We start from the raw sequence: 19,267 nt of genomic DNA, 5'->3' as shown, positions 1-19,267 counted from the left end.
TTTCACTCCAGTGAATGCAACAGTAGGGAAAGTGCTGGATAGGGGAGGGGTAAAAATTACTATTCCCACTCCAGTGAGTGCAACAGTATGGAAGTGCTAGATAGTGGAGGGGTAAAAATTACTATCCCCACTCCAATAAATGCAACAATAGGGAAAGTGTTGCATAGTGTAGGGGTAAAAATTACTATTCCCACTCCAGTGAATGCAACGGTAGGGAAAGTGTTGGATAGATTAGAATTTTTTTTTACTATTCACACTCAATCACTTAAAAAAAACCAAACACCATTTTTTAAATATTAAACATTTAAAAAGAAAACATTATAACATTAATTTCCTGTAACAAAAACCAACAAATATTACAAAAAATAAAATAATAAATAAATGTACATAAAAATAATTATTTTAAACTACAAAATATTCACAAACAAAAACATTAAATAAAACAAATGTATTTATTTTATTTCCTACCACGCCAATAACAAAACATTTCAACATTTTCATTTACATATTTAACATAATTAATAATCAATAAAAAATATTATTAATAAAAAACAAATAAAGATTGATTGACTACACAAACTTTAACGCTATAATATCCACAACACACACCTAAATTAAACTATAAAATAATAAATAATAAATAAATAATAATAAAACACAATTAAAACTTATTTTGGGATGAAAAACTATTACTATTAACAACTATTAATTACATAATTAAAATGTATTTATTACCCACCCTTTACCCCTTTAATAGTAAAAAAACACACAAAAAATAAACAATTACTGAAAATAAATATCAAAATATTAACATTTATTAACAACTATATATTAATTAATTAAACACAAATTACTTCCCACCCTTTACTCCTATAAACACCACAAGACACAACACACACCTAAAATTAATTACACAATTACCATACTTAATTACCTATTAATAAATTAAAATAAATTAACAACCAACTATTCAATTAATAATAAATGACTTCCCACCCTTTACACTTATAAAAACCACAACACACACCTAAAATGAATTACACGATTACTAAAATGAATTACAAATTAATTTAAATTAATTAACTACTAATTATTGATTCATAAATTAGTAATACATTACTTCCCACCCTTTAACATATAAATACCACAACACACAACAAAAATTAACTACACAATTACCAAAATTAATAACCAATTAATGAATTAAAATTAATTAACAACCAATTATTAATCAATTACTAATAAATTACTTTACATATTTAACACTATATAATCTCAATTAAACAAATATAAATAAATAAAAATTAATCAATAAATGTAATATAATTAAATCACATCCCACCCTATTCCCCTATAAACCCACAACACGCTACAGGACAAAAAATGCAAAATTCAAATAAATAATAAATAATAAATGTAATATAATTAAATTACTTTCCACCCTATAAACCCACAGCCTGCTACTGAACTTAAGGGCTCATTAAGATTGCGGAAGGACCGCCACCGCCAGCCATACGGTGGCGGTCCTTCCGTCCCTCAACCACAATTTTCCCCCCGCCAAATTAGGATGGTGGGGGGAATCCGACCGGGGTGGTCGCAAAGAACGTCCGCCACGGAACCACCACAGGCAATTGTTCCGATTGCCTGGCAGAGCGATCTTCATCAGTAAAATGGTGGCGGTGCCTAGCAGTCCCCGTCTGCCAAATTACGATGTTGGCTGAAGTCAGCCTTTCCATGGCGGTGGAACCGCCATGGAAAGGCTGGCGGGGATTGGGTTTGGGGGCCCGTTGCAGGCCCCCTTGTGCTGGGGTAGGCAAGAGTGGCTACCCATGGCACCCCCTACATTTCACAGCACTATGTGGCAGGTACCGTGTGGGGCCTGCCAAGTAGTGCTGTGAAATGCACTACATGGCATATTGACATCGCAGCGGGTGCTGCTCTCAGCAGCACCCGCCGCAATGTTAATGAACAGGATCCAACCGCCATGGTGGAAGTTGCATCCTGATCAGGGGTGCGGGACTGGCACATTTATGGCGGATATTCTTGGTTTACACCGGGATGGGGACGGTCCGCCAACCTAATCCACCACTAAATACGCAAAATTGAAATAAAAAAAAAATACATTTAATATAATTAAATTACTTCCCACCCTATTCTCCTATAAACCCACAACCTGTTACGGAACTAAAAGTGCAAAATTCAAATTGAAAAAAATTAATAACCACTAAAAACGTAACACATATATTAAAAATACAAACAATTCTTAAACAAAAAAACATACATCACATACATATAAAATATATACTAAAATACATAACAATAATAAAAACTATATTTTTAACAACTATATTTTGGCAAATGGTATTAAACACTTTGACATTTTTAAAATCGATATTACCTACCTTAAATCGATATTCTTGACGACGATATTCTTGCTGTCGATATTTCTGACCCACGATATTAATGACTTGATATTTGTGCAACTCGATATTTTGTACTTGATGTTCTGTTTCTACACCAGATTGAACAATTTGACAGGCTTTCCTGTTTCTGGTGAATTCCGTCCCCATATGTAAGCAGTTCCTAGCAGAGGATAGAACTATGGATGTTGGCTTAGGAACTCTGAATGTGGTAGGAAATTGCCAGAATTGTTACTGAGGTACTTCTCCAAGTAATATTCATTATTAGTCATAAGCACTGGATTGTCCTGCTCACGCTCAGGCCTATTAATGGCTATATTCGCCAAGTCTTGCATATATTCTTTAAGACTGAAAACTTACTTTAGAAATCAATTTAAAATGCATGCAGACAAATGATCACTATAAATAAAATAGTCACAATAAATCTCTTTCACTGACCCTTTTTAAAAGGAAGCATGAGCAAAAATGGGGCCAATGTAGCCTAACAGAATCTGATGATTCTCTTTTAAGCAACAGAATCCCATCATGCAATATAAGTGACTGTTAATCCAAGCCAGTTCTCCTTTTACAGGTCCTGGAGCAGGCTCTTGAAACACTGAGCTGGACCTTCTCAGGGATTTTTATCTTGGAAAACCTAAGTTTAAAAAAACCACCTAACTCAGCATCCTTAAATATATAGAGTAGTGTTTTTCTGTTTCACAAAATGCCATCCCTTTTTTGTTGGAGAAAAAAGCCCTAAACAGACCTTCACAATGTCTGTATTTTGTGGAAGATCTGACGACTGTGTGGAACATCTGAGAGATGTGGGGAGGGCATTCTCTCTTCCAAAGCTCCTTCCACCATTTCCAGGGATCTTTTGCAAGGGGAATTCGAGGAAAAATCTCCTAAGGAAAAATATGTGTGCTCTCATTTTCTGTTGAGATACATGCCATTGAAAGTAGAATCAGTGATAACACGCTTGCCATCGAGGGCTGGAGCAACGGCACTTTGCTAGTCGACATGGAAGGAAACAGGCATGTCGATGTCAAAGTTTGGGAAGTCAATGCCAAAGACAGCATCAATGTTGATGAGGTGCTTGACATCGAGCGAGACAACACTCAGCAGTTTTTTTCATCTATTTGCAGATTGGGTCCTTAAGATAAAAAAGAGGAGAGTGCTGCATACGTCAGATTCAGACTACTCCCGGACATATTTACTTTCCAAAACAGTCTCGCCAGCAGCAATGCTATCTTCTGCCTCTGTTGCCAGATCACCTAAAGAGACTAACTAGTTCTAACACCTGCTGTACCGATCTCACCTGTTGCTCCAGTGGCTCCTCACCCTGTGCTGCCTCCTCAGCCCACTTTACTACGTCCACATACCAACACTCCCATTTCTCCAGTCACACATCTTAACGCACCAAAAGGGAGATCCTGAACTCCAAGGACACATTCTAGGAGTCATTACTTTTTTGAGACATCACCACACTAGATCCTCAAAGCATTGTTTCTCTTCTCACTGACGTTCAAGATCATTCGATTCATGGCCCCTTATTGATCGAGGTCCACATGTTGAACAAGACCATCTAGTCATACATATTCCTCATTGCATTCTTCTCTTTCTTCAGTAATACAATATTCTCCAACTCTATCTGACTCAAGTGAGTGTTTTGCCAATAGACAATATAACGACCTTTAATGAAGTCTTGGTAAGCGGTTCAAGAAAACTGGAAATATCCACCTCCTCTTCTCAACTACTCAGCTGAAGAAGCGATTGTGAAAGATATATAAGCCACTAAACCAAGAACCCTTATTTCGAAGATAAGCTCCACCTCCAGCTTTGTTAATCATCTGCTGTGAGGAATAAGAAAATGGACTTAGTTGGGAGAAGGTTCTGTGTCATTCTGTAACTGTAATGAAGATGGCGTGTACTACTGTCGGAGGGTTATAACAAATATGTGTGGGAGACTCTCCGTCACTTTCAAGTGAAACTCCCTTTGTGAGGGCAAATAGGACTTGTAAAAGGTGTTGCAAGAGAGATATTGGCCTCCAATAAAGTGATTAGTGCTGCGGTTGAGTCTGCTGATTTGGCTGCCCATAGACACCGTCATAGACTGGCAATGCATCCCACACCATGGTTATGTCTTACTAGTTTGAAACCAGAGAGCCTTAAACCTTTCATTTTCTGGAACCACTGTTTGGAGCCCATTCAGATGATGAGATGCAGCACACGGAGACTGAATTGATGACATTCAAAGCTGTCGGGCTTGAAAAAAGGAGTGAGTACAGGAAACACCAGTACAAACTCTATTATCACTGTTACCCACAAAAGGGGATTCAAGTCCATCAATCGCAGCAACATTACAAACCACAGTAGCAACATCAGACACCCTATCAAACTTGTGAGTCTGTAAAAGGGAGAAGGAGCCCTCAAACATTAGAACATGCAAGAAAACCCACCAAGCAGTACTTGTCTGTTCGGGGGGAGCAATCATGAGCCATCATCTTGAAGACTGGAAGCTAATAACAGGAACCAGATTGGTGCTGTATATTGTGCAAAATATTTCTAAGACAATTCAATTCATCAACATTTCAAGTGGGCCAGCGTCACTTCAACATAGCAGGCACATTGTTTCGGTCGCAGAGTAGTCTACGTCAGTTCCAGTTTACTTCATCCATTACTGAGGAGAGACTCTGTTCCATCTCTCTAAAGTGTCAGGGCCTGCCAAATACCATCAGTTTTGGACTCAGTGTCACCCTGCATATTTCTGGTACACAAAGCCTGATTACAGATTGTTAGAACAATGTATGGAAGACCAGTGGTGCCAGCTCTCAGGCAGTTGGGAACGCAAACCGATTGTCTCTCAAGCTTCCTTGTTGGTTGTGAGCAGTCAATCTCCTAGAGGGTGTTAATTTTAAGTGGGCATACTCTCTTAAATCATTGTGACAGTTACTTTCCCACTAGGTAGGGGAGCCCAAAGAAATCTGCTTCAAGCACAGGAAATGTGTCTGGAGAAAGGAAAGACTGTACAAATCGACCTTCTGATGTTGAGGGCAGCCCAGAGGGACCTTAAATCATTCTTACCATGCTTCAAGACAACGGGCCAGATGTACGACCCTTTTTTGCGGCAGCAACCGAGAGAACCTCCCGGTTGCGGCCGCAAGAAAGGGTAATAGCATGTCCAAATGCTATTTTGCGAGACCCTGACACGCAAAATATATTTTCCGACTCTAGCTATTAGTAAGGGCGTCCCTTCCTAATAGCGAGTCAACATGCAATGTACTCGTGTTTTGGGACCCCATTTGCGGCCGCAAAACACTTGCAGTTTACCACCTACTTTAAGTAGTGGTAAACCACTCTAAAAAGACCCCTTCCCCTTTGTATGTTGGAAAATATTTTTTAAGAGCAGGCAGTGGTCCCAGAGACCACTGCCTGCCCTTAAAAAAATGAAACTGAAATGTTTAATTTTTCCTTTTTAAATGCCTCCCGTTTTCCTTTAGGTAAAACAGACTGCATTTAAAAAACAAAAGTTGCTTTTTTAAAAAGCAGTCCCAGACATGGTGGCTGGTCTGCTGGGCCCAGCAGGCCACCATCCCTGGGAGGGCTGTCATTCCAAATGGGCTTGCAAAATGAAAGAGGCTCATTAATATTAATGAGCCTCGCAATTTGCAACCCCATTGGGAATCGCAAACAGTGTGAAATACACTGTTGTACATCGGAAATTGTGCCTCGCAAATTGTGACTCCCAAAAGAGTTGCAATTATTGATGAGCAGTTTTCTTGGTAACATCTGGCCCACCATTCCTGCTCATTTAAACGTACATGACAACAATTGTATACCATATCAACAAATAGGGAGGGACAATTTCCAGAACCCTGTCTTTATAAATGCAAACAATCTGGAAATGGCTTATTTCAAGAAATGTGTGCATCACAACAGTCATCTAACTAATATCCAAAATGCAAAAGTGCATTCTCTCATACAGAGCAAATCAAGTGGATCAAATATAGGTATTAAACGATCCGTGTTTGAAATGCTAAAGTTACACTCCAGGTATTACCAGCTAGGCACTCATGGGGAAACCCTTTTGATCAGCTGATCAAAGAAGTTTGTTTATTCAATTCCTCTGATGCCACTGATTCCATCAGTAATCATCAAACTAATAATAAACAGAGAAGATATGACTCTTATTATCCCAGTGTGGGCATATCAGTGTTGGTACAATCTGCTGCACAATTCAGAACTTCCACACAGGAAATTACTGAGTATATTGGATCTCCTATTCAAGTTCAAGAAATTATCCCGCATCCCAGCCTTTCATCACTGAACTTGGCAGCTTGGTTCCTGATCTCTTGTAATATGGGCATTTAAATCTCCTGTTAGGTTGCATTAACATTTTGAAAGAGTCAAACTACCATCCATCAGAACATCTTAGTCTATGGAATGGAAAAGGTTCTGCTTCTGTTGTATCCAGAAAAACGTTGACCCAATCAAATATACAGAAGAAGTGGTACCTCCAAATCTTATTGATTTATCTTTAGCCAGGCTTTATTTTTTAAATAATGGTACATGCAGGAGCCATTATTGCTTTCAGAAAGTCCTTTCCAGGCCACTTTCCTCAAAGTCCCAACAGTAAAATACTTCTTGGACCGAGTTAAGAAGGTTTTCCTCCCTTAAGGATACCTTCTCCTATTTGGGAGCTTTTTTGGTCCTTTCTAAAATAATGTGTCAACCTCAGTGCATCCAGTATTCTACTTTACAACGTATTTCTGAGGGTAGCTTTTCTAGTTGCCATACCATTCGCCCTTAAGCTTAGTGAAATCTAGTCCTATGCTTTAAAGAACTATATACAGCTTTCAACAAACATAAGGTTGTGACGATGACACATCCCAGTTTCCTTACTGAAGTTATATAAGATTTTCAGGTGAACCAAACTAGTCATTTTCAAACATTCTCCTAGAATCCCTCATCTCCAGCAAAAAGGGCTATACATTTTCTAGACAGTAAAATAGTTCTTATCTTTTGCTTTGATTAACCAAACAGACTGGCCACCTTTTTCTAAATTGTAACCCATAAGTCTGAAATTAGCTGCACGACAAAGCGTCACTTACATACTAGCTCACACGGATAGGCAGAAGCGGCCGGGCAGATCCCAACCTGTCGACTTTACACGTAAGCGTGAGTCGACCATGCGGAGGCCCTGTTACCCTGTCCAACACATACACCTCAGAATTTATGAACACTTCCCCAGTTAGAATCCCCAGTTAGTAATTCAACATCATAACCAGTAGTTCACATGCTGGCAACCCATGAGAAGGAGATGTATCACTATGTGAAGGAACAGGCACAGTTGGGCGATACCGCTAATTTATTTTGTAAACAAACTTTATTCAGTTTTTTGTTTTACCAATCACATGAGCTTCCACTTTTCTATGACATAATACACTCAGGTATACAACGTTGTACATTTTAAGGATATATTATGTCATATTCGCATTCCGGCCTGCTCCGTCCAGGTCTTCATCACCAGCTTCTTCATTAGCGTTGGCCACAAAGGACATTTGTCTTAGCCGTTACAACCTTTAACTCTATCCCAGACGTCAAGTCCATGCTGCTCTCAGCTTGTGCATATTCTTACTTCTCCCCTCACCTAATAAGGCAACTAAAAACAACAACTCCCTGTAATGTGATGCTTTATTAATATGCACCTGCTTCCTTTGAGAACTTAGATTCTCTGCTCTTGTAGGTTCTTAGAATAGGAATGTTATGTGTATTCTTGGTCAGTTACCAGCCTTGGCTGTTTGTGGATGAGGCGATTAAATTGCTCCTAAAGATCACTTCGTGTTTCCTGCTTATTTCATCTACAAGATACCACATTTATATTGGCGACGATCATCTTACCTCTCTGCCTCAACACACAGCCGTCCCTGACTCATTACCTCTCCAGCGCCTGTACAACTTCAAAGGAAGCGTTGTCTTCCCAGCGGCAGTTCAGCAATGTCATCGACACGTTTGGAGAAGAAACTGTACGGTGAGGAGTGCAGCGGGAGGATAATTAAAAATAAGGGACTTAAAAAAAATAAAGAAATAATAAATAACGCGTCGCGCGTAAATCAACAGTTTAAACACTGCTCGCGCTGCTCTCGCATTCGAACGCGCAAGGATTTGAAAGGCGCAGAGTAATGACCGTGCGTTTCAGTGACGTGCTCTTTGCGTGTCATTGACGCGTTGCTTCCCGACTGTTGACTGTGCGTTTCAGTGACGTGCTCTGCGTGTCATTGACGCGCTATTTCCTTGTAAAAGAAAAGAACGAAGGAATATCAAACAAAGCGTTCTACTCCTCGATTGTAAAAATAGAACGAAGGATTGTTAAAGTAATACAATCGGTGAATGAATATAGCACTATTACATAATAGGAATTTCAAAAACAGTAAAATTCTTCAGAAAAGAACAATTGCACTGCATCTATGTCTAGAGTGGTATTATGACATAAACAAAGAAGGAAGGAAATAAAACAAACTGGAAGCAAGAAAGTCATTATTGGAAAATAATACTCATTACAAAAGCAATTTTTTATAAAAAAAAAAAAAAAAAAAGAATCTTTAAAAGTGAATACATTCTTTTTATATTTACTAAAAGGAGCATACAAACTAAACAAAATCTAAAATTCACTCAAGGAAGATTATTTCTACTTTTAAAAAATGCAAAATTTAACACAACCCGCCTTTTTCTTGACAAGTCCTGGTGAGCCAAACGTAAAATGGCAGAAATGGAAAACATTTTTTGCAAATTACGCAAGAGTATGTGGCACGAATTTGAGTGCAGAAAGGAAGCATTCATTACTATTACACTGTTTAGGAGGTGAAGGACAAGATGTATTGGAACATTTACCAGAACTTACAGCTTCGGAACAAAGGAATTTGAATGAGTATGAAATAGCTATTGAACAATTGGATCGACATTATCTTCCTAGATTGAGTACGATAATGGAAAGATACCATTTTGGGTTAAGAGGACAAAAGAAGGATGAGTCTGTTGAAGACTACGTCTCTGCACTAAGAAAATTAGCCTCTTCTTGTAAGTTTGGTCAGACATTGGAAGAAAGAATAAGAGATCAATTTGTTTTGAAATGTGCTCACGACAGTATTCGGAAGGAACTATGGTTGAAGGACGAACCACCTTTAGAAGAGGTTCTTGTTATAGCGAAGCAAGTTGAACACATGACGAAATGTGTGGATGAATTAAAAGGAGAAAAAGAAAAGATGGCGGAACCAGAGAAGAAGAATGAACCTAAAGTTGAAGAGGTTGTCTGTCAAGTCAAGAAGGAAGAAAAAATAGCTAGTGGGAAAAATGATAATGGAATGAATAGTTTCAATTCAAATTTTAATATGTCTAACAAATTTTCTTGTTTCAGATGTGGGAATATTGGTCATCTAGCTAACTCTCCAAATTGTCCTGCCTTGAAGTCCATTTGTAATGATTGTGGGAAAAGGGGACATTTTTCTAAATGCTGTAGAACAAAAAGCAACAAAAGAGACAATACTAATAGAAAATGGTCTCAACCTCAAGTGAAAACTGTAACTTTCCAAATCAGTAGTGGTCCATTAGAACATCCCACACATTTAGTTAAAGTGGATGATGCCATAATTGAGTTTAAATTTGATTCATGTTCTCAGATTACTATGATTGATGAGGAATTGTTACATAAGACTTTTGGAAAAAATGTCAAACTCTTCAAGAGTGATATATTGCCTTTAGGGTATGGCAGCAAACATATTAAGATATTAGGATATTTTATGGCTACTATTGAATTGGGGAGTCGAATTATTCCTGGTAAGATATATGTTACGAATGTAGGTGATGCTTTAATTAGTTGGAGAGACCAGCGAGATTTAGGTGTTACACTTAATCCGAATGCCTCACCTCAGGTGCAAATACAAGAAGTGGAAAACTTGTCAGAAATGTTTGCAGGAAAATTTCCAAGTGTATTTAAGGAAAAGTTAGGGTGTTTAAAAGGTTACAAACATTGTATAAATTTTTTAAAAATGTGATCCCGATTGTAGCAAAGGTAAGAAGGATTCCCTTAGCTGAACAGGGAAAAGTGCAGGAAGAAATTGAAAAATTGATTGCAAACAATATCATAGAACCCGTAGAAGCAACAGAATGGTTGGCGCCAATTGTAGTAGCCAAGAAGCCAACTGGCGAAATTCGCTTATGTATTGATTTAAGAGCTTTGAATAAAGAGGTAGTGGTAGACAGATTCCCTTTACCCAACATTGATGAGATTGTGGGTACATTAGAGGGTGCAAAGTACTTTACCACCCTGGATCTGGCTTCTGCCTACCACCAGGTTGAACTAGATGCCTCGTGTCAAGATTTGACTGCTTTTATAACTCCCATGGGTACTTTTAAATTTAAAAGAATTCCTTTTGGTTTAATATCGGCAGCCTCTGTATTTCAACGAATCATGACACACATTCTTAAAGGACTTCAGGGGGTAAAATGCTACCAAGATGATTTATTAATATATGGGGCCAACATGCTAGAGCATAATGAACGTGTGTGTGATGTGTTGAAAAGGTTGTCTGAAGCTGGTTTGTCTCTCAAGAAGGAGAAGTGCAAATTTGGTTTAGAGGAGGTGAACTATCTTGGTCACTGTATTAAGAGTGAAGGTGTTTTTCCAAAGTCAGACTTAGTCACGTCCATTGATAACATGGCAGAACCAGTCCGTAGAGATGAGTTGTTACCTTTTCTTGGAATGGTAGAGTTCTATGGAAAATTTATTTTACATTTTGCAGATAAAACAAAGAACATGAGGAGACTCACTGCTAAAAGTGTAACATTTGAATGGTCTGTTGATTGTAAAAAAGAATTTGAGCAGATAAAGGAAGAGTTAAAGAAAGCACCATGTCTGCAAGCATTTGTTCCTGGTTTGCCTACATATGTATTCACTGATGCAAGTGACAAGGGTCTAGGAGCAGTTTTGGTACAAAATAAGCATGGTTATGATTCTCTTATTGCTTGTGCCTCAAGGTGTCTTCGTGGTCCGGAACTTAATTACTCAGTTATTGAGAAAGAGTCATCAGCTATCTTCTGGGCTCTAAAAAAATTTAAGAATTTGGTTTGGGGTACTAAGTTTATTGTTAAGTCAGACCACAAACCTTTAAAAGAAGTTTTTTGTAAGAAAGGTTTAGATTCCATATCCTCTAGGATTAGAAGGTGGATCATATCTTTGCAGGAATTTGATTTTGAAGTACAGTATTTGCCAGGTGTTACAAATAAAGCTGCTGATTGTTTTTCGAGATTGGTAAAAGGTGATAACCTGTGTTGTGATGAGGAGTTTCTTGATGAAGATGACTTTCTCAATGTTTGTGAAGTCACAGAGGGAGTTGTAGGAAAAGATGAATGGAAGGAGGAATTGCTAAAGGATGAAGAGTTGCTTAATGTATTATCTTTGTTGAGGGATAATAAACGTCTGGACAAACCATGGTCACTGGTCTCCCAGGAGCTATCTATTACGGATGGCATGTTAACACATGGTCTGAGACTTGTGCCTCCCTCTTCCTTAAGAAAAAAGTTATTATTGCATGCACACACTGGACATTTGGGCATAGTGAAAACTAAGGAGATGTTACGCACACAATTTTGGTGGCCTGGTATGGATTTAGAAATAGAACGCATGGTTAGAGACTGTGTTGTGCAAGTGACAAGATTCTAAAAACCAGACAAATGCCCATGGTATGTAGGGATCTACCCAATCATCCCTGGGATGAATTAGCCATTGACATTTTGGGTCCCCTCACGGGTGTATCGGATACTCCTTACCTGATTGTTTTAATTGATTTATACTCACGTTGGATTGAGGTGTGTGCTGTCAGTGACATAACGTCTGATTCTGTTATCAAGTTCTTATCTGATATATCTGATATATTTATGAGAGAGAGTTTTCCCAATAGTATTTTATCAGATAATGGACCTCAGTTCTGTTCAACTGCATTTGATACTTATCTAAACAAATGTGGTATAGTACACAAACGTTCATCATTATATCATCCTGAAACCAATGGTGCCGTTGAGAGGGTCAACAGAACGTTAAAAGAATGCATTCAGCTTGCAAGGGCAAATGGGCTGAATTGGAAGGAAGCACTAAAAGAAAGAATTGATGCGTATCGTTGTTCCCCTCACTCTACCACTGGAAAATCTCCCTTTGAACTATTCAAAGGTAGGGTTCCCAACACGATGTGGTGTCCTGGTTGGATGAATTTGAAAAAGGGATTTGTTGACAATCATGTTGGTGCCTGGAGGGAGAGAGAATTAGAAAAGCAAGCTTGTAGAAAAACGTACTTTGATAAAATAAAATGTGTTTAGTTTCATGAGGTTAAAGTAGGTGATCTTGTCAAAATAAAGGCACCTGCTGGAAGAAGATCTTGGTCAAAATACACCAATGTTAGACCTGTTATTAAAGTTTTTGGAAATGCTATCAAAACACAGGATGGGAGGATTTGGAACAAAAGTCGGGTTGTTGTGGTTAAGTCAAGGAATGTTGCTCATGCTGACTGTGATCCAGTCTCTGAACTCTCTGGTACTGTTAATCCTCCTCTGGCCTGTTCTAACAATCCACCTACGTATCGTATGAGAAGCCAGAGATTACGCAGAGCACCAACTTATATGAAGGATTATGTGTAAACATTTTTTATCTTTATTTCTGTTGTTCATTTCTCTTCTTCTTTTTTTCTCCATTCAATTTTTTGTGTTTAAAGCTGTTGTAAAGAAGGGAGATGTGTAATGTGATGCTTTATTAATATGCACCTGCTTCCTTTGAGAACTTAGATTCTCTGCTCTTGTAGGTTCTTAGAATAGGAATGTTATGTGTATTCTTGGTCAGTTACCAGCCTTGGCTGTTTGTGGATGAGGCGATTAAATTGCTCCCAAAGATCACTTCGTGTTTCCTGCTTATTTCATCTACAAGATACCACACTCCCCTTCACTCTTCCCCCCCCCGTCCCTTCCTCCCCCCTCCCATCAGACATGTCGCTCTCCCCCGTATCTCTCATGGCGCCCAACATGCGCTCCTACCACCCTATTGAAATCCTTATGTCAGTAATCAGGGTTCCATCTAGGGGGATGCTCTCACATCAATCACCTCACCCATCATCCGTCCCACCTACTCAACAGAGGCAATGTTCCCGAGCTGGAGGATGAGTCCCCCATCTTCAGAAGGTCAGTCGTCATCGTCAGTCGGACGCTTAAGCAGGTCCACCATCTCTACCCAGGCCCTAGCCGTTTCCAGCAATTTTTCATTATTGGTTCTACGGGCCTTTTGTAGTTGGAAAATCCCCTCACAATCCGCCCACTTTATAAATTCCCTCTGCCATCGCGCTGTATTAGGTGTATGACCACTTTCCAATGACTAGTAATTGGGTGATACCGCTCATGGCAGTAACCGTACTATGTATTAGATAATGATCAACCCTGAGAGGCGATAGTGTTTCTGCGAGTCGGTAATGCAGGACACAAATCCTTGGCAATAAAAAATAAAAATGTCTGAAATTAGCCACGTTTAAACACTCAATTTCTCGACGATTCGTTGCCTAAACATGGGTGAAAATGACAAAATAATGAAGTAATGCAGTCACAAAATGTGCCGCATTTTGTCTTGCTGCTTCATTTAGTAAACTCTGCCACGTAATGTGGTCCTCTCCTGCCGTATAATTGATATATGTAGAGTTTACAAGAAAACATAAAAAAGAAATACAAATTTAATGTGACTAAAACTTAAAAGATAAAGAAAAAATATTTAAAACATAAAGAAAGAAACGAAATACAAAATCTGGAATAAATATATAGGTACTTACCGGGCGGAAATCATGGTAATCCAAAATAAAAGATGCATATATATTGTAACTCGAAATTGTGGTGGTCGAAACTGTGATATACAACTTTGTTTGGAAAAGCACCAGAATCCAATATTTCCTTTAGAGCTTCAGGACTTGATAGTCCCATCTGCCATTGCCTTAAGTGTACTACTTCTAGCATCAGTGACATTTGCACACTTCGCTGGGGCGCGGTATGTTTATACAGCTTTTTGTGACTTTTTGTACAGAAGATTAAAGTAATGATATTTACTTAACCCTTCTGTCTTATCTATCCCCTTCCATCCTTCTCCACACATCCTAACTCTCACTGTTTGCTCTTTTAGAACTCATTTGGCGATCTGAGCAAGCGCTTTGCACTGCGGGAGAAGCTGCAGTGCCATAACTTTTCCTGGTACCTGAACAACTTGTATCCTGAATTGTTCATCCCAGAGTTCATCCCCATATATTATGGATGTGTGAGTATAATTTAGACCATTCTTTCTTGACAAATCTTCTTTCAAATGATGGGCGGTCGTTTATAATAATTTACACACAATTAACAAAGGGTCTGAACCAGCTTTTCATGTAGCTATCCTTCAGGTTGGCGGTTAGAGTCCTACGTTGATGTCTTTTCCTTAGTTCATGATGCACAGAACCTCCTCATTATGAAATGAGTTAATGCAAAACTTGGAGGTTTGACACATTTCTAAAGTATTTAAGTAAAATTAATAATTTTAAAAAACGAATTGGAGAAATTGAGAGCCCAGGGCAAAGACTTATGTACTGGCCGCGCGAATCCTCTATGAGTTGGTCTCAAAACTCTCTACCCTTTTTAAACACTGAAATAGAACTAAACAAAGCCCAAAGTGCCCATGCTCCCATTTACTAAAGTGCACATTTCAGACATATATGGCTGACTACCTGCTCCACCAGGATCCAGACAAAAAGGTGTCATATCGCTCAGTAAACTTTGTATTTATTAAACACAATTGTATTGAGTTTTTTACAATTGCTCAGTAAACATAGCGCTTAAGTAACGAAGCAACATCCCCTTTCCTACTTTGAGAGGGATTGTACGACAATTTGTCGTGCTGGGTTTCTCATGCAATGATTGTAAAGTTGATATGCACTTGTACTCAATACGGAAGACCTAAGCTGAAAGGGTGAATGAGTGGCTGGGGGAAGCCAGCACACTCCTTCACTCCTTCACTTCTCTTCATGCAATGAGCAGAAGAACATGTTCTGTGGCAGTCACCTAGTTCAGTTACCCATTTCTCCTGTGTAGAAAAGAGTGTGTCTAAATGGCATGGCAGTCGGGTAGGAAGAGGGGTTTCGAGGACCCTTGTGGCTGCCTCCTGACTGATGTTTTCTGATTTAGCTCGTCAACAGAGGGACGTCCACCTGCTTGGATTACAGCGAACATGATGACCGAGCGGAGGAGCTCTTCCTGGGCCTGGCCCCATGCCATGGCATTGCAGAGAACCAGGTAGGAGGAAGAACGTTCCAAACCACTTTCACCTGCCTTGGTGCCATATTAGAGAAGGAAATCGCTATTTAGGAAATCGCTACTTAGGAAATGCTAAACCATGCCCATAGGTACAAATGGCCTTGCCTTTCCAAATGTGTGATTTCCTAATAGGAAATCGCAAATTTGGAAATGCGAAACCAATGGTGCCCATTGGCTTAAGATACCCCCTTGATGCACCCCCAAAAAAGTAGTGCACATGAAAAGCGCATGTCAGAAAAGCGGACCCCCTGCTCTGAATATGATTTCCTAAAGCGGTTAAAAGAGCATAAACCTATAAAAAACCCCAGCAACTCAAAAATTTATAATCAAGGATCACTGTGCTAGATATTTCACCACTGTATACATTTTGTGTACACTGCCATATGTGTTTGGGTGATATGAACAAATGAGGATACGATAATTAGTGGAGACCTTTAACGGTTTGGGAGACCAACTGAAATTAAGGAAGGTCAAGAAGGAGTCCGGGCGTCGCAATCTGGAAGGATTGCAATTTATTTCAAATATTGCTTTTGAAGGTTTAGGTACAGCCGTTGCAGTAATCTAACTTTGTTAGGACTAAGAAGGTGATAACTGTTTTCTTTGAGTTGGTCGGGAATGAAGGGAAGAATGTTCCTCCTGATAATTCTGAGGGTGTTAAAACAAAAAGAAATGACTGAGTTGATGTGTTTGCTAAAATTAAGCTTGTCTTCGATTGTGACTCCCATGTTTTTTGCTTTTTGAACTGAGGTTGGGAGGTGCTCCCATTTGTGAAGGCCAGCAGATGGGGTTCCAGAATTGTGGGTTATTTCCAAAGAGGATAACCTCGGTTTTGTCCGAGTTCAGTCTAAGGCAATGTTTGCCAATCCAACTGCCAACAGCTCACATGCAGTTATGGAGGTGGAGGTTTTTGTTGTTAACATTGTGGGAGGCAGACAACACAATTTGTGTAATCTGTGTAGGAGGTGGGTAAGAATCCAAAGGACCTAATGAGAGGCTAATTCAGTGACATATATGTTGAAGAGTAGGGGGTTAAGTGAGGACCCTTGGGGGACCCCACAAGGAAGGCAGAAGGTTTGGAGAGGAAGTTCCTCAGGAACACTCAGTAATGTCCCACATCACTGAGTGTTCTCTGCCTGTTAAGAATGGCCCTAGCAGAGCAAGAGCTCTGTTATTAATGCCAAGATGTTCGAGGCATTGTAGATTGATCCACCATATTGAAGGCCGCTGATAAGTCAAGAAGAATGAGGGCTGACGTGCCTCCCTTATCCAAGCCAGTTCTTAACTCATTGGTGGCTTTGATCAGTGCGTTCTCTGCTGTGCTCAACTCTACAACTAAATTTAGAGGAACCAATGAATGACTGGAATGGATGAATTGGGTCAGTTGCTGGCTCCATATTCCTCATGGCGAACTCTTAAATCCATGGATTTAAACTATTGCTTTTTTAATTCTAATGTGGGCCATTAACACATTTTTATATACAGTGTTTTCTATTCTTTATGCATAATTTCATATATTGCGAGCAATTGAACAAGTATGGGGAAGACATTTAAAAAACACTATAACGCCTAAAATGATAGCACTTTTTAGGGATGCGTTCTGTAATGCTAGATTAGTTCTTGGAAATACTCTTTCAAAACATATGTGTGTTGTGTGTGTGTGTGTGTGTATATATATATGTGTAAATGTATGTATATTGATAACACAAGCATAATAAATTTACTAAATCTAGGCACACAAAACATGTTTTTTTCTTCTCAAAGAATAGCAAACCTGTAAAATATGTTATGACCACTGACAAATGTTTTAATGGTATCATAAGGTATTAATGTATGTTTTCTCTCGCTAAGACAGAGGTTTGCAGTTAGTAAGTGATTCCACATATGCTTGAAATTAGCAGGTGATTTAAAATATAATTTTGAAATTAATCCAGTTAATAGAAATGACTAACTTAATTTTGCGAAACAAGCATCTTATTAATAAATTCAAATCAACAGAAATGGTGTTTTTTTATGTTCAAATTTTTTCAGATCTACCCTACGACAGCACATGCGTTGCATGCACTCTTGCTTGCAAGACATATCGTGTACACAAGTGGCTTGGAGCCCACCTACTGCTTACTATTAATTGGCTTCATTGTCACTTTTTTCTGCCTCCTAAGTGGACAGTGCTTGCAGGGGCCTAGGCCCGGCTCATCCCGCCACCTACCTGGGATTGGTCCTCCGACCTATCTAGGCCATTCGGAACAAGGCCCTGCCTTGCTCATACTGCTTTTCTCAACTTCCCTCCGCTTTCTCCCTTTCACACTCTCTACCTTCTTGACTCCCCTTTCTTTCTCTCTGCTCCGCTGCACTCTCTCGGGCGCTGTGCCATTTTAGACTACGTTCATGTTCTCTCTGTGCTTTTCTTTGGACTCTCTCCTTTTTGCTTTTTCGTAGACTGCATTCTTACAATTTACTTCACAGTATTCTTGCCACTTTCCTTCATCTTGCTTCATTTTCCCTATTTTAACTTTTTTTGTCTCTCTCCTTCTCCCCCTTGCCCGCCGGCCCCTACCTCCCCCTTGCACTTTCTCCTTCCTTCCTACCCCGCTCCTTTCCTGCTCTCCCGTGTTGGCTGCCACTTCAAGCCCTTCCCTAGCCCCACCCACCTCACCCTTGCGCTCCTCCCCCCTCAGGACCTACTTAATTGCGGCCGCTGCTCCAATGGCGCGCTAATGGCAAGCCCATCTGCACTCATTTGCGCCAAGTGCCACGCACCCTTGTCCGACTGACCACCACAGCTACACCACCAGTGACCTCCGTGTGTTGAACCCTACCTGCCACAATTGCTGCTTCCACGCTGTGCTACACACACAGGTGGAATCTTTCACCTACTTGCACTGTCACTTCATCTGTGACAACACTCCTCCATGCACCAACAGACACAGGCGTCTACACACACCATAATCCCTCACTGAAACCTGATTTAACCCAACATCATCAACTGTTATTTCCAGAGCCACTCTGATGGACTACAAGATAGTGCAATAAGACAGACCCCACAAGCCAGGATAAACTGCACCTCATCCACGGACCAGAATACGCCGTTCATGGAACACATGCACTTCAAACAAACAGAAAAAACAACATTAGAAGAACCCTCGCATACAGAACCCCCACAACTCTGCACCACTTTCTGCAACAACATCACAAACTTCTTGGCCCCCCTTGCCAGCAGCTCAAACAACTTCAACCTCCTGGACGACCTCAACTTCCACTTCGATGGCCCTTCAGACCCCAATTCCGCAGACTTGCTCAAAAGCCTCTACAATATTGGACTCACCCAGGTCATCCATGGTCCAAGGCACAGCTCATGACACAAACAGGACTCCATATTGAACTCCAGCAACAAGATAAAAATTCAGCTACACCACCTTGCTCAATCTGGACAGACCACTCCATCATTCACTTAACACATCATCAGCCACCACTCTGACTACTCAGCACCATCAGATGAAGCTGGAATA

At 39.7% G+C, this 19,267-nt stretch overlaps 1 protein-coding gene across 1 annotated transcript in view; it reads left to right on the top strand.

Moving 5' to 3' along the window:
* LOC147717834 (polypeptide N-acetylgalactosaminyltransferase 6-like) overlaps positions 1–19,267 on the top strand; it is a 470,804-nt gene that overhangs the window by 331,355 nt on the left and 120,182 nt on the right. Inside the window, exons 8-9 of the mRNA XM_086919886.1 lie at positions 14,599–14,730; positions 15,633–15,740. Coding sequence (XP_086776012.1) covers positions 14,599–14,730; positions 15,633–15,740 — 240 coding nt within the window. The remainder of the gene's footprint in view (positions 1–14,598; positions 14,731–15,632; positions 15,741–19,267) is intronic.

The sequence above is a fragment of the Lissotriton vulgaris genome, chromosome 5 (assembly GCF_964263255.1).
Source record: "Lissotriton vulgaris chromosome 5, aLisVul1.2, whole genome shotgun sequence".
Classification (NCBI taxonomy): Eukaryota; Metazoa; Chordata; class Amphibia; order Caudata; family Salamandridae; genus Lissotriton; species Lissotriton vulgaris.
This window is presented reverse-complemented; position numbering and strand designations above follow the sequence as displayed.